Below are 24,272 nucleotides of genomic sequence, written 5' to 3' on the forward strand. Positions count from 1 at the left end.
AAGACCATTGATCAACAAAGAACTAGGAAAAGAGGTTGGATGTCACATGTGCCAAACCTACTTGCATGTGACTAAAATAGAAAATCAAAGAAAAAAGGAGTAGAAACTAAGTTATTTTATAGGAAAAATTGATCTTATGATGTTGTAGACCTCACTGCTGTGATCGTCTAAACACCTCCTGATTGTCAAGGAGATAACTTAAGAGTTCACAATCTTAGAAAGAAGGAAAATGAAGTCTAGATAAAAAGGTTCTAGAAAGATAATTAGTGATTTAGATAATAAGACGTATGTATAAAATTTGATTTATATTATTAAATTTATGATATTTTATCGATCTTATTATTTTAAAATATCTATCAATTCTAATACTTTGTTTTCTAAATTATTATATATAATATTAATTATAAGAAAAAAAAACTTTTACTCCATCAAAAAGAATAAGCTCTTATTTAAAAATTAAGATCCAAATTTAAGAACTTTAGAAACTAAAAATACCACCTGGTTATGTAGAAAAAATAAAATAATAATTCATGATACAAGGCCTACTTTTTATACAAACTAATTATGCAACTTTACCTTAGGATGTGACGTGCCAACAATAATCCACCATTATTGAATCCACAATTATAAGATTAATTAGCACTAAAATAAAATATCTTATGTCGGTTTTGTCGTTTGCTAGTGAATTAATGTGTAGATTGGATTTATTAAAGCTGACAAGTTATTGGAAAGTTTTACGAACAAAACTTGAATTTAATGAAGCATCACTAAATATTCTCGGATAAAACCAAGGTAACTCCTTAACCAATATTTATGTTGTTTCTTAATTACTGACTGGGATAAATTCAAAATTAAAAAAAGTTAAAAAAATAATTATCATACCCCAAAGATACCATGCTGGTAAATATACTCGTCTAATAAATACAAAAGTTGAACCTTAGCATGGGTTTAAAATGAGAATTCTATAATTTGTAAAGTATTTAAATATATTACATTTGTGCTTATTTCAAATTATTTTATTTGTATAAGATAATTTTTTAAAATGATTTAAATCTGTTTATTTAAATAAAATATTTCAATTATCGTTAAATGTAAAAAATTATTTAAGTATTAAATTACTATTAAAATTAAAAGATATCAATATTAATGAATTTTTAGCAATCTTATTTAATATTTTTTGGTCAAAGTTTGTTAATATGTTTTTTCAACTAATATTTGATACGTTTGTTGACCATAATTATTTATACTAACATCAATTAGGATTATTTTTACGATGTTCTTATTTTTACAATCTATAACAAAAACAACAAAAATAACCCTGAAAATATAAATAAAAAATAACTCATATCAAAATCAATATAAAGAACTTAATTGACATCAATAAAAAAAATAGTTATCCTAATAATGTGTTGGTTTTAGATACCGCAACTAAAACTGAATTGAAAAGAAAATATGACAAGAAGACATAAATTTGAAAATATAAACAATTTCAAATTCTTACTTGAGTAAAATTTTAAAATTTAAAGTAATAATTACTTTCATAAAATTCTCATAATTCAATTTGTTTAAAAAAAAATTATATAAAAAACCATATCTTATAATACGACATTTCTATTTTTTTACATAAATAAATTTTCCTATATAATTTCCATTTTAAACATAATATTATTATTATTATTATTATTATTATTATTATCACCATTATTATTATTATTATTATTATTATTATTATATATTTCTTCGCATCGTATGAATATCTCCACAAAAGATATTGATTATTAATTCAAAATTAGAAGAAAGTTCGATCGCACCAAACATTTTTAAGAAAAATGGCAATGTGAGGGACTAAGCATTCTTTTCTTTGTTGTTATTGAATAGGTTTTTCCAACTACTCTTTTGTAAAAATAATTTTCTAACGTATGAAGGGTTATTGGGTAGAGTTCTTAAATTTATTTATAGCTTAATATCTAATATATATTTTTGTCATTTTTATTTAAAGTGATCCTTAACTCTTTTTTTGTGTCTATGACCACGTGTAAATAGTTAATGACAAGTGAGTTATTAGTGAATGAGGGGTAAGTTTGTCATATACGTGATAATTGTCCAATTAGGGATTGTTATGTGACACTTTCATCTTCCACCCAAAATTAGAATTTTACTATGGTGGAGATTGTTGTTCGAAGATGGAGGCGTAGTGTGGTGGGTCTCTACGATTTAGGTTTCATTTTTTTTTTAATTTTGTAGGATTGATGGCGCATAAGAGAACACAAATCTCAAGATTTAAGGCTTTTTGCGAGTTACGGTTCATGATTTTTGGAATTGCATGTTCGAACAAGTGGGAAAAATGTTGAGATTTAGGGTTTGCAATTAAGGATTTCGCAACGCTCTTGAACTAATACGATGGTTGTCGCGGTAGTTAACAAGGATTCCGGTGTGATGGCTCTTTGTGATTTGTTCTTTTTAGGTTTGATGGCTTAAAGGAGAAGACAAATCTCGTGATTTGGGGCTTTTTGTGAGTTAGGGTTCATGATTTTTTGGATTGGATCTCGCGATTTAGGGTTCGCGATTTGAGATTTCGTGATGCTCTCAAACTATTTAGTGGTTAATGAGGGTTTTGGTGTGTCGTTCTCTACTATTTGGGTTCTATTTTTTTTTACAGGTTTGATGGCACGAATGAGAAGACAAATTTTGTGATTTGAAACTTTTTGTGAGTTAGGTTTCGTGATTTTTGGGATTGTAGGCTCGCCAGTGGCAGTTGCATGTCAATTTGCAAGGTTGAATGAGATGATGGTGGTGGACTTGTGATGATTGATGACTTTCGTGGTAGTCTAATGATGGGACAATTGTTCTAATAGTAGCTATGATTTTTGGTGGTGAGAGGTTGAAGACGATGATGTGACCATATTCAATTACCACCATTCTACCTCATCTTTGCCATATGAAAAACTTATACTTACTTTAATAATGGCTAATAGACATTTTCATAAAAAATGACCAAATTAAACAAAAATTATAAAAATTAAAATCACTTTAAACAAAAAAAAAACATTTTGAACAAACAAAAAATAAGTACCATAGATATTAAACCTTTATTTTTTTTTTGCTAGAAAAACGTTGAAGACATACCTTATATTACTATAAGGTAGTATATTGATTAGCTTAGCACTTGTAGACTATGATTATAAAGTTTCTTAATTAAAATTAATAACTTTTATGATAATTAACAAATAATATGATGGTTTAGTTGTCTAAAAAATCAGTTAGTCTACGACAACAACTCATAATAAAATCTTTTAAACTGAATATGATCAAACTTACACTCTATACACAGTACAAAATACTAAATATATGTACAATTTAGATGAAGTCAGTTTAAAAGAAGTCTTTACAAAAAAGTTGTAGATGTTATGCTATTGCAATAGTAGATTAAATCAGTTTTTAAGAGACTTTACTTACACAAAGTACATATACAACTCTAATAACACATTACAAACATAGAAAGACAAATAAATAAATAAATAAATAAATAAACACAAGATAAACTATGATTATATCATAGAAGAAAATTGCATTTACAGTATTTTAACTGTGAAATCATGATAAAGTAGGAATATGAATATTTTTGTTGGATTAAAAAATTAAAAGCATAATAGGTTTGACGTAGTCAAACAAACAAGGTAGTGGCTAGTGCTGTTGGCAACGAAGATTGTCAAAATATTAAAGTGATTGAAAGAATTTGATGAGCAGACAAAGGGATGGCGACAATGGTTGCTTTCGTGCCAGGAAATATCTAACACCAAACAAATTTTTTTCACCCCCTTTGGAAAAATAATCAACAATACATCATGAAATATTAAATTTAATTTTGTCTTAGTTACGCTTCTAGACATCTAAATTAAAATATTCAGTTTTTTTTTTTTAATATGTCCTGGGTGCAAAATAATTATCGGTTTCACTTATGATTAATTTTAATTAAGAAACTTTACTGCTGAATCTCTCTTAAAACGCTGTTTGACCAAAACATAACATAAATCAGAAATCCAACTTGTTAATATCAAAAACATTTTATTCCAATTCCATTGCAATCTTAATTATTTTCACGAGTCAAACTTTCGATACCTTAAAACATCCCCATACTACTGAGATTCAGTTTATACCTAAAAAATATGCAGAATATTTTTTCCACTTTATTAATTGATATCCTGCAACAATCAAATCATTTCAGAAATTCAGTTCTTAATTTTGACAGTTTCTTCTTTTTTTCATCCTCTCAAAACTTCACTTTTCCAGAACGATCAACCACCGAGAAATTCTTACAAGTATATATATATATAACAGTGAGGATATGCAAAACATCTGAAAAAATTTATGAAAAACAAAAATTGAAGAAACCCTCTGCAGAGGAAGTGATTTATTATTGGCAATCTTATTACATGGAATTATTCTTAAGCACAAATTGATAAACTGAGAGTACAGATGATATGATAATACAGAGGCAGTAACAGTACAACACAATTGAAGTATGAATAACAAGACAGGGAAATTAAATTAGACTAAACAGTTGAGGATGGAAGACAACCTTAAAACAAGGAATGGAACTTTAAACAGTTAACCTCAAAAGGAGAAACGAAATTGGAAGATGTTCTTAGCAGTTTCTAGTATATTCAGCACAGTTTTTGTTGGGGCCACCACCGTTTTGAGATGGGATGCAGCTGCGGTAACCTTGTTTTTGTGGACAATTTACAGCTTTGTTGTTGCCGTTGCCTGTTTTGCCTGTCTGTGATTGGCTGACATCGTAGAGCATTCTTGCGGCATGAGAGCCAAACGAGAATTCTGATTCCAAATCGTTGGCGATGAGGCAATCCTCTGTGACACAGTTGTCGGCGTTGAGAAGGTTGTGGTGGATGAGAAGGATGAGGAGCACAAGCGAGAGGCCCTTCTTCATCTTTTGGGAACAGTGTTCTCACTGGACAAACGAGGTTATGGTTCACAGTGAAGACCTCTGTCGCTTTTGTACTGTTGGGTTATGCTAAAATAATTGAGGAATCTTCTTTAACATAACACTTCAAATTTGAATTCAATTTTTTTTTTCAATTTAAACACATTTTACTCTTTCAGCTTAAAAAATTAATAATAAATATAATTCATTTTAACCTATTAAATAATATTTTAAATTTATATTTGAGTTTTTTAAAGATTATTTATCAAGTTTTAATTCAGATATTAATTTAAAATATCATTTAATGCGTAAAGAAAAGTTTCTGTTATTGAATTAAAATGATTGATTTATTTAGTTTTTAAGTTTAAAAATCGCTTATGAATTTTAAAACATAAATAAATTTTAATTTTGTGTTTAAATTTAAAGATTAAAAAATCTTTTAACATAAAATTGATAATGATATTTTTTTAAAGAACACTAAATTTGATTAATTGATTTTTTTTTTTGCAAAAATGATTTAATAGATTTAAATTTATTTTTACTAAGAATATAGATATGACGCTCATTAGAATAATCCTACCTTTTTCTTAACACTTTTCTAAATTTTCTTTCATTTTTTTGCATAACATGTATTCTCTCTTCGATCAACTTTATTTATGAAAATTGTCATTATAAGCCTATATTTATTATAAGTAGACAATAAAGACTAACATTTGATTGAACATAATTTGTTCTTTTAGTTAAACAAATTTTGGTTAGTGTATTGAGATTGATGAAATTTGAGTTTTGTCTTTGTCTTTTTGGAAATGGAATAAAATTAAACAGAATATATTAAATTGTTGTTTAAGAAAAAAAATAAATGATCGTTTTTTTTACTCATTAAAAACAATTCTCTTCCAAATTCACACGAAATGTTAAGGAGATAATTTTTTTTTTTACACGAAGGAGATATTTTTATTAAAAGAAATTGAAAGTTAAATATTTATTAAAACAGTTAAAAAAATATGTTAAAATATAATGAAAAGAATAATTTTATACAAATATATATGTAATACTTAATTTTTCATCTCTTAAAATTTATAATTAATATAAATTACATAATTTAAAATAAAACTTTGTCCAATTTGATTAAAAATCTTAATAAAAAGATGTTATTTTACAAATAAACTTTATTCCAAACATTTAACGATATTAAATATCCTTCCTCAACATCTTTACTATCATCTCTTCTTGTATAAAAACGATTATCACAAATGAAAACTATAACCATCAAAACAAATGGATTAGCTAACATACAAATTTAAACAACCTAAACTTAACAATGTAACCTATAATAATTTCACACACCAGCTCAACCCACAAATGTCTCAACACAAGGCATGACTATCCAAAGCCACCTAATAAACTACTTTCATATCTGCTACACCCTCTTACAGCGTTTTTTGCATTTTGTTCTCCAAAAACTAAACAAATATTAGGTTCTCGACTCTTTGTTGCTACTAGAGTCTTACAGACAAATTTCACTTTCCACTACTCTCTCATAGAAACTTACAAGTGAATTTCATCAATTGTACAACCACACATAGTTTACCCGTTATTCGGTCTTGTGAAGCTAACACAACAAGAGTCTTATGAAAGAAGTTCACTCCTCCCTCTCTCTTAGGACTGAGTTTTCAAATTCTATTTTTCACGACTCTCCTAGAGAGTTTTACAGACAAAGACTCATACATTTTGCTGAGTCACCACACACACATATATTTATGTTTCCAAATAAGTATATATTAACATGTCATTATAATAACACTAAATAATATCTACTCCACAATTTAGACTCATAAAATATTACGTCACTTACAAATAAAAAATAAGAAAGAAAACATGAATCTAAGTTCATCCTACATCTTGCGGTTCACTCCTTCCTTCACCTCTTCAAAACTCAATCCTTAAGATTTTCTCCATTCTTCATATGTCATCATTTCCACTAAAATTCTCTCATATACATGGTCCTCTCATATTTATAAACTTAATATCTTTAAGAAAAATACTATTTATTATTATTATTATTATCTAATAATAATATCTAATTATATCTAACAATATCCCAATATATTATTTAATTTGTAACAATATAATAATATCCTAATATTTAATAATATCTAATTATATTTTTTAAAATTGAATAATTATTTACCAAATTTCGTGTTTTAAAAAATATTTTAAAATAAAATAAATATTTAAATTATACTAATAAATAGTTTAATCTTTTACATAATTTTCTAATTATTAAAACTTTTAGGATCTCACAATATAAATATTTTTGTATAACTTTTTTTATGTAAATTCCTTTTTACTCATCCAAATAAAAATAATTTTTTATTTTCTTTTCTTTCATTTTTATCTTCTTAATAGTATATGTCTTTCATCCTGTTCTTCCCCTTATATATTTCTTCTTCTTTTTATTTCACTCCTAATATAAACAAAGTACTAAGATGAAGCACATGCTAAATAGAAGAACATCTAATATTAAATGAAGATAATTCAATTTTAGGCAACACTTCACTTAAAAGGGAAGATAAAATGTGTTCTCTTATTGTTTTTTCATATTTGAGTGTTAAATCTGTAATAAAGTGTACTCATAAGAAAATATTTAATAAAAAAATATCGAAAATTAGGTTAAAATTATTATACCTCACATATATATTTTGGAATTTCAGAGACATTTGTTTTATTTATTTTTTAATTGAGGAGAATTGACTTGACGCAAAGATGGACCCATGCTTTGTACTATGGAAAGACTTATCCTTCCTTAATTTTTCAATATTTTGTTATTATACTCTGTATAGAGTTTTCTTATACTTCCATCATGCTAATTCTTTTAATACTATTTTTCATGTAACCAAGATATATATATTTTGTTTTTATTACCCAGATTTTTTAAAATCCATTGGTGGCTCACACGCTAACACAAGTCTATTCGAAAAAGCTTTCCACTCAATTTTCTTTGCTGTTCTTAAACAATTTTGAAAGGAATAAACACTGAAAAGGAAACAACTATAGCAGTTTTCCTTGTAGTTGTGTATGGTTTGGAAAAACTTAAATAACCTTAAAAAGTATCTTACTCATTTTAAATATTTAAAAAAACATGAAAGATGAAGTTATTTTAAAAATTACATTCAAGAGAATTTCATGAATGGTTAAATATAAAATTATCAAAATGGGTTAAAATTTGAATCAATCTAAATTCAAATTGAGTTGAATTTAAAAAGTTACAAATTTTAATTTGGTCAAAAATAGACTTATTCACTATAAATCTGGATTACTTGGATTAATTCAATAACCACACATAATTTCTTTTAGATTTTTTATATTTTATTTAGAGTTATTATTTAATTTTTTAGATAAATAATTTATTTATTGTTAAAATAAGAAAAATAAAATAAAATAAGTTTAGAATTTTTGAATTTTGATTATATATTAAAGAAAAGCTAGATGGAAGAAAAAAAATTGTAATGCTTTTTAACTAAGTAAACCAATAAGATAAGTCGATTGAACTTAAATTTCTTAAATTTAAATTAAATTGATTTATTAAATCATAATAAATCGAGTTGAATTGGATGATTTTTTTTGACAACTCTAATTAAACATCATATATAACTCTTACTTATAAAATAAATAAATAAATATACATTATTTCTTAAACCCATTAGTTAGATAAAAAAGTTCTTTTAAAATAATTATTCTTAGATTAATTTGGTTGGTGAGACATTAGGAAGTTTCTTTATTGTTTTACTCATAAAAATTGAAGAGATTAAGGAGTTTCTCTGTTTTTTTATCCATATATGTCTGATTTAATTTGATAAAAACTAATCAATAGGAGTGAAACATGTAGGGACTTGATTGTGAGTTCCCTTCGAAAAGATGATAAGGTTTCCAGCTGTTTTTTTATATTTCTTCTATGACTTTTCTCTTTTTCTTAAAGTTTACAAACCTTTTATTCTATCATGGTGGCATTAGGAAGAATTTAAACCTTAAATCACTAAGTTAAAAGACATAAATTATCATTACTTAGGTTAACTAATGCCTGTTTAATACAAATATGAATTAAATTATTTGATTATGCTTCTCATGTTATTATTCTATTTTATATCATTAATGGTATGAAAGTACTTAAAAGTATATTAATCCGCATACATCAATATCGTTAAAATACTTCTGAAATTAATTTCTTACTACATAAATTAAAACTTGTTTAAAATTAAATTCTTAATACGGTCACAAATACAACGTTTAATAGAGTTATAAATTTGATTTTAATAAAATATAATATGATTACAAATTTAATACATGTAATATTTTTTAAAATTAGATGAAAATTCACTCTCTACAGATGGATTATTTGAGGATGACTTTTCCTCTCTTGATGATAATTTGCCTCTTTAAGATAATTTGGAGTACCTCGTGGTTCAACCTCGAGAGGGATCTGTTTAAGACATTTTCGTTTTTTCTTAGCTTTCTTTTCTCTGGGTCTTATATGGGCTGCACCTCATTTTCCTACACTTCCTGCACCAAATCTATTTCTTCGCGCACCCATTAAATTTTCATAATAACCATTTTACCTTCTGAAAAACAGCTTCCAAAATATATATATTCTAGAAATTTTCCAAACTAAGTCTTCTTCTAAAACAACATTTTCAAAATAAACTTCCCAAAATACATATAATATCTTCTGGAATGAATTTTTCAGAATACTCCACATAAAATATGTTTGAAAAAATTCTTTCCAAAATACAAATATATATTTTGAAAACAACTAAACGAAGCAACTGTTTTTACATATGCAGAATTCTCCCCTTTTCTCTGCAACCGCGATGGTGTTGTGTGCAGTAATAAAAAAAATATTTTGGAAAAAACTTTTTACACGATATGTATTATCCGGTACATGATACAACCGATCATATGATATAAAGGAAACTGATAGGTCATAATTACAATTAACTAATCATTTAGTTAATTAATCATGTTTAAACAAAATTGGATTGTAATTAGGTCGATCCTAATCAAAAGTTCATACAGAAAATTATAATTAACCTAATTAAAAGTTTATAGAGAAAACTATAAATATAGGTCAAAATTATGATTGTTGAGACCTTTATGAATTTATTACTACATTAATTGTTTAACTGATTAAACCCAAACTGACTTTAGCATGGAAACACTTTTAGCAAGCACCTCCGATTGGTTGGAGGACAACTTACCTGAACAAAGAGAAGATAACATCAGAGCATATGACAAGAAAATTGTTTTAAGTGAATGTTCGACCCTATATGAAACATTTTGGCACCACCGTGGGATAGAGTGATGAATCATTATTTTCTACACTTCACTTAGTTTATTGTGCTAAAATTAATCGGGGAATTGTGCTTAATTGTCCAGTATTTTTCCATTTTTACTGATTGCGCTTAATTTGATCAGAAATTCTTATTTTAATTAATTTGAATTATCTGAGCTTATTATTTTCATTATTAATTGCAGAGAAAATTTTAGAAATATGTTGGGACTTCAAGATAAATCAAGTGACCTTCATTTTGGCGTTTGGTGGTCATGAGAGGAAGGATGGTACGTCCTGAAAGTGTGAATCTACTAAAAGCACACGGACACATAGTTTTTGCTTGTATCCAATTGACGAAAAATTGAAAGAGATACATGCTGGAAAGAAGCAATTCATGTCCAACTCCCAAATGCAAGTGTTGAATTTGTTGAAGTGAAAATAGCACATGGACCCCACACTTTTTCACGTCCAAAGACTTGCTAGATGAAACATTTTCGGCTGGAAACACTTTGCAAGTACTCACGGTCTTCTTAATTCATTTTGGCATCAAAGAGAAGGGGCCACGTTGGAAGCTCACAATGGGTGGTGTTTTAAAAGGGTGTTAATACATTTTAGAAAATGAATTCCATGAGCACCGTGCATTGGTTTTATTATTTTGGCATATTGAAGGAAATTATAAAGGAAACAAAAGTGGGACCACCACATTGTTTTGTTGGCTGAAACATGATTTATAATTGGAGAAACCACCTTACGTAAAGAAGGAAGGGAAGTGGCCACATGGAAAAGAAAGTAATGGCCTATGGGGTCCATCCACTACTCACGGTTTTGCTTGGAAAAATTCTGAATTTTAGCTTCATGGCCCACGTAGTACATTCATTTTGGCTTGCATATGCTTTGGAATAAAATTGAAATGAACCCACGGCCAGCAAGCATCCAACAAAATTTCTTTTGGAACCAAAGTGGGAGCCGCACCCTTTCTTGATTTGGAGTGTGATTTCCAATTGGCTTAACCATTAAATGGAGAGTGGCTCATGTGCAGCAAGAAGAAGCATCTTGGCTTTTCCGTAAGCACAAAAAGAATGTCCAGAGAAGAATGTGAAGCAGCTCATCCACGCCCAGACAGCAGCAAGAACTTCATCCTCCTAGCTATTTTTATGGTGAGCAAAGCTTTGGTGTAAACGGTGCAGCAACTTGAGGAATCCAGCAGCCACATTCACGGCTGTTCTTGGAAGCCAAAAACGGACAGAGGGAGAACTTGGAAGCACCTTTCATTCAGATTTTCGTTTTAAAAATGGGCATCCATTACGCTGCTGTCATTTTATTCTTTGCCAAGAAAGGAGGCGCTAATTCAATGGGGATGGCTTAGGAGAGGCCGTGCAGCTGGATGGAATAAGGGAGCCACCATGTTGAGAGAATGAAGCTCACGGTCTGGATGGTGTTAATGCCTGGAAGGTCTCACGTCCCAGAGGTGTTCACGGTGCAGCAACAACAAAGCATCACGGGGAAGCAGCTCACTTCAAAGGAAAAGCTTCTATGAAGTGGAAGAGCTTGGGAGATGAGGAACGAAGGAGAGGAGTTCACGGTTTCTCTGGAATTGTAGAAAGGTTGGCAAACATCACGGCCCACATGAAAAGAGAAGTTTTGGAGTTTAAATTGGTAAATGGAGTGTTGATTCACGGACGTGGCAGTAGAGGAAGTGGAAAGCTGGAAGGAATTCACGGGCTGCCAATTGGAGATAAGACAAAACAACCAAGGCTGAAATGAAGGAGAATTGCACAAGAGTTGGTCCAGAGAAATGGTTATAAATTGCAAGCAGAGCAGAGAAGAATTAATAAGAGAATTAAGAGGGAGATTGGTGGATTGTATTAAGAGTAGATTAGGAAGCACCATTTACGTTTCTGTTCTGAAGTTCATTTTTCCCCCTCCCCCATGGGGAGGTTTTGGGGTTTTGTTTCCAGTGATGTCCAGTAATGAATTTGGTTTTATTTCAGTGAAGAATTTTATTTGATGGACTCTCATTTCTCAGTTGATGCTGTTGATTTTCATCTGCAATTTACCTTCTGTTTACAATTCCATTGCACATTTAAATCTTGAATCCAATCTCTACCATTTTCCAATTCACTGCAAATATCATTTTTTGTTCATTTAATTCACCCAATTTCCTGATCGGTTTTCAAGTTGCGAATTTTAATTCTGCCAAAATATTTCATTTTCAATTTACGTTTTCAAATTGTGATTGATGTTTCTCAGCTTTATTTTTACTGCAAGTTAATTTACGTTCAGCTTTATTTTTACTGCCTTGGTGATTTACATTTTCTTATGATGTTTAAAAAAGACATATTTCGTTTTTACTGTTTTAATTTCGTTTACTATTTTTGAATTTTATTTCAACGTTTTAAAATTCAGTTGTGTTTAATTTTCTTTTTAATTTTACCGCAAAATAAAAATCACAAACAACCCCCCTTTTCGTGTCAAATCTGAGACTGAACCACAATATTGGTCCTTGAGAGATGACCTAGGAGTCACTTCCTAGTTATACTGCATTCTTAATTGCACATCAAATTTGACGGGTCGCGACGCCCGCATCATAGAGCAAAATTTTTGAAGCCATATGGTAGTCAGTAGGAACATGACAAATTACATTATGTTAGAGGAAGCTACTAACGATTAGCTAAACTCGAGGGAAATGATGAGCAAGATGTAGAGGAAGTATGAAGAAGATCATTTGAGAAGAGAGGAGTGGTAAAGGTCTTGTTCCATCCACCCCAACTATACAAGGACCACTTAAGCAACACAAAAGGGATCTAGACCGAACAGTCCAGGCAAACAACTTTGGTGCAAGTAAAGATCATAATTAGTTCATTGTGATTGTTGACACGACCGATATGCTCCTGTTTGCCACGGGGATCAGGGAAACCCCTTTGCTAACTAGAAGATACTCGTATGTGATAAGTACGGTTGATCCAGAGACCCGAACAAGCACATCCAGATGCTCATGAACCAAATGATGTTGTACACTATGAGTGGCACCATATGGTATAGAGTTTTCCTACCTCTCTAAAGGGGAAACCCTGACTTGGTTATCTCTACTATCGACTAACTCAGTAGATTGCTTTACGACTATCTTGGATAGAAGGACCACTTAGATAGAAGTCCACCTCACTGGTGGAGCCTAACACACAGTTCCATAAGAGCAAACCATGGGATCGAGTGGAGAAAGGAGTCATCCAATCACAGAACCCGAAATAAGACCAAAAGTAGAGATCACCTACCAAGAAGGCACATAAACACCATTTCGGGTGGATTTGCAAGTGATGGCTCTTCTCATTTGGCATAGAAGAGGCATGTATGCGCCTTTAAACTTGGTTGAAAGAAAGGTCAAAAACTTGCCTCCAATGATGTTTAGAGACAATGACTTTGAAGCTTGCCTACATAAAGTCCATTTTAAATATATCTCAAATATTTAGAGAAGAAAAAAATTCACATATACACATTGGCACTCAAAGGTGGTGCCCAATGCCAGACTGCTCGCAAAAGGTGGAGCTTAGTGCCAATTATGACTCATTGTCATTCATCTTGCAATGGCACTTTCTGGTGCTCAACACCCTAGAGTTAAAATGTTCTAGATTTATAATACAAGGATGATGTTCAATGGCTCCTTGATGCCGCTAAACACTAGACCATTCACAAAAATTGACGCTCAACGACACCCTGGCTTCGCTCAGTGCTATACAATTCACAATATTCGACGCTTAACAGTTAGTGCTCATCGACCTAAAGCTAAAATGCTTCCAGACATGCCAAGTGAACTTGCACTCAGTTCCAATGTCATTGGACAATGTTGTATAAAAAAACAACATATGTAAAATTTGTGATTTGGAGAATGGAACCTATTCAAATGGTTAATTTTGTATTTCCTTCTTAGTACTTGGTTCAAATTTTTAATGTTATGACACATATCAATTGACTCAATTGATCAAATTATCAATCCCCTAATTCAACACATTTTCAATCAAGACAACAACATATCTAACATCAAACACTAACCAAATTTAGAAAATATAACATTATCATACCACTTAACAACAAAATAACATTTCACGATATCTATAACTTAAAAACAAATGTAATTAGCTTTCCTTACTTGAGAGATTAAGAAACTTGTTCTAAGGATTCAAAAACCCTTTAAACTTACATGATGTACTATTTACAAATAAAAACAACACAAACATGATTGTGACATATCATTAGAGTCACCGATCAGGAGATACTGATATTGATGATTAAAAAAACGCATGTAAGTAAAACAAAACTCACATGCCATACATAATAGAAAACACCAAGGTAAAGGATTGAAACTTAACTTACTCAAACAAAAAAACTGATTGGTCCAAATTGAAGAGCTCGCTGCAAGGATTAATCCTACCATATTAATTTTTCAATAAGACAAAGAGAGTAAGAACTCCTTGAGAGTAGTAAGATAACTTTAAAAATGTGATTTCTAGAGACATTATGTGTTTTAAAATAATAAAAAACATTAATAACAAAACTATTTATATTAAAATTATTTATTAAAATAATCGAATTTTATTATTTTTAAATTACTATCACTTCAAAAATGCCTAAGACTTATAATTTATTATAAATATGTATACAAATATATGAAACTATAAAAAGAAAAACATTATTAAGAATTTGTTCCTCTAAAATCAGAATTCCAACCGCAAACAACATGCAAAATTAAAAAAAAAATGATTGAAATTTAATCTTACGCAAAAAGAAATTATACTTAAACAAGTCTAATTTAGAAAAAATAAATTCTAATGGTCTAAGTCAATAAATTTAAAAGTGTTCTATATATAAAAAAAAAGATTGATTGTAATCTCTTGTTACCTACCAATTGCAATTGCGATGCAATGATTACAGTTCATTAACTTTTTAAACCATAGTTTACTCTCCTCACCCCATAGCAATCAAGCTCTGCCATGCAATTTCACAACGGATGACTGAATTATGACTCGGTAGCTTCCAAACAAGTAAAATTTTAAGAGAATAACTCTGAACAACGCAATGGCCTAACCAATCATTGAGATATTAAAGTCAAATTCACATTATCTTGTTCACCAACTTGTGATTTTAATATTTTCAAGCAACAAATCCCTATTTTATATGCTTTCTGTCAAACTCTACATTTTCGATCAACTTTAATAAAAAAAGTGTGGAAAACAAACTCCAGAATTTACCTTTAGGTAATGTATTATTTCTCACAAACTTTCTTTCCATCTCGCATGGAATTATTCTTGTCAACATTCAGTAATTCGGAGATGATACAGAATAATACAACACAGGTAACACAGAAAGCATTAACTGTTTTACACGCGGTTTCTGACAACGACAACATCAATCTTACAACATAGAGATTAAACAAGAAGTTGATATTCCACACGACAACCTTGAAATACTGGAAATGAAATTGTAAAGAGTGAAACATGTTCTCAGCAATTCCTGGTGTAATCAGCACAGTTTTTGTTAGCGCCACCACCGTTTTGGGAGGGCAAGCAGCTACGATAACCATTGCTCTGTGGACAATTTACAGCTTGGTTATTGGCATTACCTGTTTGGCCAGACGTAGATTGGCTGACATCATATAGCATCCTGGCCACATGTGAACCGAATAAGAACTCCGATTCCACGTCACTGCTGATGGAGTCGATCTCTTTCCATGGAGTTGCCATGCTCGGATGAAAGTGGATCACCATGATCACCAGCACAAGGTATAAACCCTTGTTCTTCATTTTCTGCTTCTCTCTTCTTCGAAATTTGGTTCATCTGTGCGAAGGTCCTTGGCGTTTTGTACCAGTTGTGTTACACTAAAATAATGGAGGAATCTTCAACAACTGGTTCACTGAGTTATAATTTATTCTCCCAAGTACTTAACTAGTAGCATTTTTCAAATATTATTTATTTTCATTTAGTATATTCAAATTATTGGATTTCACTTGAAAAAAAAAACACACATGACGCAAGATATAAGAGTGCATTTATAATGAACTCAAAGTAGTTCCACGGACTATTGAACAAAGAGTACATTTTTAAAGTAATTTGATTTGTTTATTTATTTATAGATTGAGAGAGAATGAGAAAAAAAAATCATCAAATTATATATACTGATATCCAAATTTGTAAGATTCAAATTAAAAAAAACAACACATCCTTTACAAAATAGTATTTTTTTTCTTTTAATTTGAAACTATTTATTGAGGAACATGGGAGTATAATTTACGCACTTCTAAAGTTTAAGTAATTTAAAAAATATGTAAACCAAAAGCAAAAGCTATTAATTTTAAAAGATGAAAAACAGAAACCAAAATTTAGAACTTTTTTTGGGAACTAAAAACAACATTAATCCTTTGTTTTAGTATTAAATAAAAATACATAAATAATAAATAAAATTTCTACAGTGCCTTGTAACGTTTGTCAGATACACTCCCATCATCATTGTACATGTAACTGATTGTAGCATAATTCACTTCAACTTGGTACTAGTTTATATAATATATATATATATATATATATATATATATATATATATATATATATATATATATATATATATATATATATATATATATATATATATATATATATATATATATGTATTATGTCCTTTTTATTAGTCAGCATGTCCATACAAAACTTGTTGATTTAATTAATTAAGTATAGTTGGACAATTAATTACTTAATTAAGTTGGTCACGGGTCTCTAGCATTAAATGAAAGTTGTGTTAGCAATAGCCAATACAGACCAGGTTTTACATTCATAATGTCTTCCCTACCTTGTGTTGTTGCTCATCTATTTATTTGTATTTTATTTTAAGTTTAAATCTCTAACGTTTTGAATTCTATTTCTAAAAAAGTTTCAAGTCATAATTTTTTAAAAACGATTTATTTTCTTCATAATTGCTTTTTTAAAAATGTTCCAATTAGATTTTTTTTAAATTATTAACAACGTTAACAACATATCACATATCAATTTTGGTTTTTTAATTTTTTTTATTCTTTAACTTTTTTTTGTCAACATATTCCTAATTTGACACATATTAATGTCATATGTTATTTTCTTAATTTTAATTTAATTTTTATATTTAAGTTTTTTTATTTAATTTATTCATAATTTTTCTTAAACTAGAACGATCCTATCTAGAGACAAAATTTATTAATTATATAAATGTTATACATTTTTTTATTATTAAAATTAACATTTTAAAATATTATATTATTATATATTATTAATCCATGTTTTGTTAATCATGAGTTTAAGTACTAAATTTTAATATAAATATTAGGAAAATATTCATACAACAAGTAATAAATTTAGTCCAAATTAAAAGATATCCAAATTCATTATTTGTATAAATGGTATTAAATATTTTTTTCTTATAAAAATATGAAGTAATAATATATTAATTTTGAATACTTACTTTTTTTTAAAATATTTATAGTTAATTAGTTTTAATCTTATAAAAAACATGGATTAATAATATGTAATAATGTAATATATTAAAAATTTATTTTTAATAAAATATTAGTATAAATATACAATTAATAAATATTGTCTTAATTTGAAGAGATAAAATATTTTTCCATTTGAAAAAAAATTAAAACTAAATTTAATCAAAAAGACAAAAGAACTAAATTGAAATCAAAATAATGACACAAATATGTGACAGTACCTTATCACGTAACATCATCATGTGACATTAATAGTATCACGTGTTACATGAGTGACCTGACACATGACAACATAATTTTTTACAAAAAAAAATTAAAAATTGAAAAATAAAAATAAAACAAAAAAATTAAAAAAAAAATCATATATTGATATGTTAACGACGTTAATATGTTTTTAAAAAATTTTAATTGAGGGATATTTCAAAAATTAGGAAGCAATTAAAACTTTTTTTTAAAAACTAGAGTACAATTGAAACCTTTTTAAAAATGAAAACATGCTACAAGCTTTACGAGACCTACATTAAGGAGATCAACTATAGCTCTTTTGGGAGTCTTACCAAGGTGATAAATTGTGCTCTATCAAGGAATTGCACTATCCTCCTCCTGAAAGCTTCCTTGATGTGTCAGTGTCTGACTCTTGTCATGATGCTTTTGTGAGGGAGATAAGTGTCACGTCTGCACTATTGGTTGAGCGGTCCTCCGTCGAGGAAAGTGATGTGGAGGAGGTTTCCCATTCCCAGATCGATGAGCTTTTGGTAACGCTTGGAGATTGGCTTGATGTTGGGTGCACAAGGTTGCAAGCTCCTCATCATAGTGCTTGCATTATTGGTCGTTCTGTTGGATCAACATCTATATTTTATTCTAAAGGCTTGTCATAGGGTTGGGCTCCATCTTGTATGACAATTGAGCATGACTTGAGGTGGTGACCATGATAGAGTGAGACTAGAGCAAAGTTTTATCAAAGTCCGACGATGGACGTCAAATGTTCTTATTGGGGACTTGGAGCAATCTTTTGGACATGTAACAAGATCTTGATGACTTTTGAGATCTTTGATGAACCTTGTTGAAGGTTGGAACACAAAAAAAGATCTACTTGTAAAAGATTATCTAACACTCAAGTCAGTACGAGAGTTTGTATTTTTTGAATAAAAGAGAGTATAAGAGAGTGTGTATTTCCATGATGAAATATGATGTGTATTTATAGGTTTTCGGACCCTATGACTCATGTGATAAAAACAAATAGTATCAAGATTGATATTAAACAATATTAATAAAATAACAATCTATTACATATATGATAATTAGTAGAAAAATCACAATCATGTGACACTTTACCTAATATACTAAATATTTTGTAAATATATAATATTAAAAAATATCATAACGTAATCAAACTAGTCAAATTATTAATATGTAAATATTTACACCAACAAATATATTTTAGAATATCTTTCAACCATTTTAGTCACTAAAATTGAATGGATCTTGTTGAACTATATTAATTAACATATTTATTAGATTGAATATATGTATTCCCTTCAAAACATTTTTAAGATAAGAAACACTGTTTATTGTTTAATTGTGAAGATCGAAATGATGTGTAAGTTACAGTGCAAATATGAAAAATGCAAATAAATTAAAATGATTCCATTTTCAAATTCCACTTTCTTCCCTCTAGATTTGTTTGAAAATGGAATGTAAAGAAATTTGGGTTCCAAATTCTATTAACGTTCAAAGGATTAGTTACATTTCGCTGTTTGAAGTAGAATTTGTTGGCATAAAAATTAAAAATCTTTAGTTTCAGACTTCAACTACAATCTCAAGTCAATAGTCACCGTTCTTGTTAGTTTTTTCTATTTTTTTTTTTGTGTTGTTTTTTCTCTTTGTGAGAAATTAATTTATCTATTCACTTTTAGTGGTGTTTCTGGAAAAGAATGCAATGAAGTAAAGAAATACATAAAAGGTTTAACTAAAGACAAAATCAGATTTAGAACTACCATAATTTTGAAAAATAGAACGCAATATAAACTCTGGAATATTTTCTTCTAGAAGCTACTTTTAATTTTTAACTTTTTTTAGAAGCAACTCAATTGGAATGGAAGTATGTTAGTCCATCGTAGGTGAACAAGCTCAAAATCTTTACCAAAGAGCACATTGGCGGAATAACCCCTCAACTATATTTTTATTTTTGTATTTTCAAATATATATATATATATATATATATTAAAAGTATATTATAAATATTTTTTAAATTTTAATTAATTAATTAATATTATATTTACATAATAAATTATTTTATTTTAATTATTTATCTATATTTCGTAGTAATATAATAATCAAATTCAATATTTTAAATTAATTTTTATTTAAAAAATAGTTAGTGGATAAATTCGTCTCTTCTTGTCTTTGACTTTGGTAAATTGATGAACCAAACACGACATACTAAAATGGACTAATGAGTTAAAAACTCTGCGTCAAAGTTTGCTGTACAAGAAACTCGTGCATTAATAATTTTAAACAAAATCTTATATGAAGAATAAGCAATAACCAATTAATTAATTTACAACATATCAATATTATGTTAGCATTTTTAAACAAAAGTCATCTAAAATAATTGTGTAGGTTAAAACCTTCAAAATAGAAGCAAGTTTTGTTTGCATTGATTATATATTATTATGTGTAGTATTGTAACTTAATACTAAAAATAATCAAGTGGTTAAATTTTATCTTTTATTTATTATTTAAGTGATTCTATTAGTAATATCTATGTAATTTCAAAATATTCATTTTACGTGTGGAAGTGGTTTATCCAAACTAATATAAAATTTTATTTTCTAAAATATATAAAGAAAATTAAATAATTTAATTTCATAATATTTATGTAAAATAAAATTTATAATCACTTATATATTATAAATTATATAATTAAATATAATATTTTTTATATATTATACACTATGAAACTGAGTATAATATTGATACGACGAGTTAAAAAATAATAAATATGATTAAAATTGATTTTAAACAAGGTTTAATATTATTTTATTATATCAATTTAAACTTAATTTAATTTTATAAAATTAATTTATAAAATAAATTATATATATATATATATGTTTTATTATAATAAATTGGTGTTATTTTTAATTAAGAAAATATATTTTTAATAATTTTTTTAACAACTTTTTTAATACAATTGTGTAGTTCGTGATTAATTTATGGATCAATAAAATAGTGACACAGTAAAAATTGTTAAAATATCGTACTAATTTTAATTAACCTATAATCTCCGACCATCGTTCCTTTATTTACATTTCAATGTATTCAACAAATTTGAAACATACGGTCTCAAAATTTGTAGTATGGTCACAAAGTTGCCTTTAATGTTGCCGAAAGAAAGAAAGAAAGAATTCGTGAATTCGTAATCACGCGTATGCACAATTCCCTCTTCAATCAGAACATCTCTAACTTGCAATACTTTGATCCACAGCTACAAAAACATTTGCAGTCACGGCCTCATTTGTTTCAATCACAACCCGATTATGAGACGCATTTCTGAGAGCATGATTTGGGAAGGTGCTGCCATTAACGATCAAAGTATACACAACATGCTTGATAAGGTTAGGAAAAAGCAAAAGTTTGCTAAAATCAGCTGTCCATGAGGTTCCATTCCCTTGCATAGTCATCTTTGCAACTGTGGCCTTTAAGTTCATACCCTTCACAACATTCCTAGCCACAAAAACTTGATCAATTTGATTAAAGGGACCATTTGATTGGTCCAACTTGACCACATCAACCCCATGATTTAAGCCAGAGAACATGTTATCAACAATGTTCAGACCATTCACAATCCCTTTTACTGATTTCAACACAATGTTAGCATCACCAAGGAAGAAACTGCTAGAGATATGGAGTTGAACAGGGTCTTCTGCAACTATATTGGTGTAATCCATGTAAGAATTCACTATCCTAGTTTGTGTCAAACCAGGAAGTTTCAAATAAATTCCAGTGCCTCCAAAACCAGAGGCCTTGTTATAGCAATGTACTCCAGAAATGGTGTTGGCTTGACCAGTGACCATTATTCCTATGGCAGCAGAGAAAATCACAACATCTGTTATTGCATTGTCATTTCCCTGAAGGCTTATTCCAGTGCCTGAGAAGTTCCTTTCATGTTTGTCCCCTCCAGCAGTGATGTGCTGGCCAAGGAAGCAGTTTCTGATGAAGGTTTCATGACCACCTTGGACTAAGATTCCAGTGTTGGTGAAATGTGCTATGTAACAATTGTCTATGTTGATTCTGAGTGAGTTTTTCACTGAAATGCCCCCTCCTCTGAAGTTGGAATCCAGCAAGAGATCCTTTAGAGTTATGTATTCGTAATTGTAGGAATTTCTTTCTCCTGTGGTGGACAAGTCTATGAGATATCCATCTGGAAAATTATTTGAGGCCCTTATAGTTCCCCCATGTATCTGTTATAACATTCAATGATAAAATTTTATCAAACTAAGACCAAAACTTCAGTTATGCCTTGATTTGCTGCAGCACTGTGTCTAAGAATTGGTGAAATATGAAAAGTCTAAGAAAAGAACAAAATAAAATATTGACTGAAAAGAAGAGGTTGATAAAGGACTATATTCCTTTTGAATATTAAATGGATAGCCATTCCTAAAACCATTTTTCTATTTCAAGTTTGGCCAAAGCCAAGCTTCCAAAAGTTGGTATTTTTTTATGTTCTAGTTTAATGTGCCAATAGACCATTTGATATTATTAAGGAATTAAAGATCAAGATCAACACTAATACAACTTTTAATATGATAACCTTTTAGTTTATAAATTAAATTGTTAAGAAGTAGATTTTGAGTTTAACTCACAAAATCACAATGCTTCGTACCAAGATATATATATATGAAACTGATGATGATGGAACAATTGATCCAACAAATAACAAGTTTCTTTAGGATAGACTTATTCATGATTCTGATATTATATTAGTAAATTGACAAAAATTAAACCATTTCACTTATATGTAAGACCAGTTACCGTTGAACTTTTCACGAAAATTATGCTTTTCTTACCATGAAGTTTCCAATCCCTGGCTGTGGCAATTGCAGTGGTTTGCTAATGAGGTACTTTCCACCCTCAAGATGAACCTGAGCACCTCCAAGATCTTTGATGTCCTGCATTAAGAACCCTTCATTTGGGCCTTTGGCTGCATCTTCTATGGCTGCAAGAAGAGCTTCAGTGCTGTCTGAATTTCCTGTTGGATCTGCACCATAAGATGTAACAAGGTACACATGTGGTTTCTTGAGATCCTTCATCAACCGAAAAAGAAGTCCATCAAACATTTGATATTTTCCCACAGAAAATGCATGACCAAGTTCATGAGTACCTTCATCAAGGGGTTTCAAATTTCGACACTTTCTTAGAAAGGAAACAAAAGGATATCTATTGATGACTGAATTACCTGTGGTGGAAGAGGAGAAGGAGTAGGAGAGTATGAAGGTGGTGTTGAAGTAATGGAGTCACGCCTAGTTATAGAGGCCTTGAATGCCTTAAGTCCAAGGAGTGCTTCTTCATGAGTGACACCAGAAAGAGTCCTTAGAGACATGTTCTCCACATAAGCATGAGCCACAAAGAAACAAGTTATCTCTAGAAAAATGAACAACATGGGAGACATGGTTGCCATTGTGGTTTCTAGTGGTGTGTTTGTTTTATAGAAAATGAGGCTGGGGAGAAGCAGTTATACGAGAAGGGATTGGTTGAGAGTGGATATAAATAAGGGGGATAAGTATGACATCATATGAAATCTTTGGTGTTAGTTTGAAGGCTTCTCTTTTAAAGTTTTCTTGTAAAATTTTCGTTTTGTTTCATGTGTCAAAAAAAGTAAGCAGATAATTAATCTGGGAGTTTTGCAAGTTTGACATAGAAAAGTGTTTTTTTAGGTGCGTTAGGTATCATGAAGTCACCAACTTAATGACATGTCTCAATGAGCCTTGGTTGAGTGAGATGTTGACAAAGTGTGATAAGGTTTTTATAATAGAAAGAAACAAGCACTTTCACTGAACGAGAATTATATGATGACATTAATGAGCAGAAGGTCCACAATTTATTTGATGAAAAAGTTAGTGCTATAGAGCATGATATATCTTGGAGATGAAGATACATCTTGGAGAAGTTACCATTATTTAGTAGTATGGTTGATTTTGTAATAATTCATAAGAAATTGTCTGAGATCTAAGTTTATTAATATATTACCTTTAAGATATTATAAAATATTTTCAAAATATTTTCTGGTAATGTAATAATTGATTATCAGATTCTAAATAACCCTAAATTACAATACATAAACGGAAATAAATGTCATGTTATAAATTGATTTTCTAAGAATATGTTTTGGTTATTCCCATTTTTTTCCTAACATGATATCAAATTGAATAAATGAATAAAAATGGTTGGTGAAAATAATTCATGTTTATATTTTTGATAAATATATTTC

At 29.2% G+C, this 24,272-nt stretch overlaps 2 protein-coding genes across 2 annotated transcripts; both read right to left on the minus strand.

The window, feature by feature from the left end:
• Nucleotides 1–4,382: 4,382 nt before the first annotated feature.
• Nucleotides 4,383–5,011, minus strand: LOC128193485 (uncharacterized). The gene has a single exon (XM_052866935.1). It carries the CDS (start codon nucleotides 4,943–4,945, stop codon nucleotides 4,646–4,648), a length of 300 nt encoding a protein of 99 aa, XP_052722895.1. The 5' UTR covers nucleotides 4,946–5,011; the 3' UTR covers nucleotides 4,383–4,645.
• Nucleotides 5,012–21,039: 16,028 nt separating this feature from the next.
• LOC108345119 (polygalacturonase QRT3) lies at nucleotides 21,040–23,544 on the minus strand. Its single transcript, XM_017583690.2, has 3 exons — nucleotides 23,241–23,544; nucleotides 22,852–23,088; nucleotides 21,040–22,245 (listed from the first exon to the last, which is right to left on the minus strand). The coding sequence occupies exons 1-3, from the start codon at nucleotides 23,460–23,462 to the stop codon at nucleotides 21,244–21,246; spliced, it is 1,461 nt and encodes a 486-aa protein (XP_017439179.1). The 5' UTR covers nucleotides 23,463–23,544; the 3' UTR covers nucleotides 21,040–21,243.
• Between the last annotated feature and the right edge of the window lie 728 nt (nucleotides 23,545–24,272).

The sequence above is a fragment of the Vigna angularis genome, chromosome 8 (genome assembly GCF_016808095.1).
Source record: "Vigna angularis cultivar LongXiaoDou No.4 chromosome 8, ASM1680809v1, whole genome shotgun sequence".
In the NCBI taxonomy this organism is placed as follows: domain Eukaryota; kingdom Viridiplantae; phylum Streptophyta; class Magnoliopsida; order Fabales; family Fabaceae; genus Vigna; species Vigna angularis.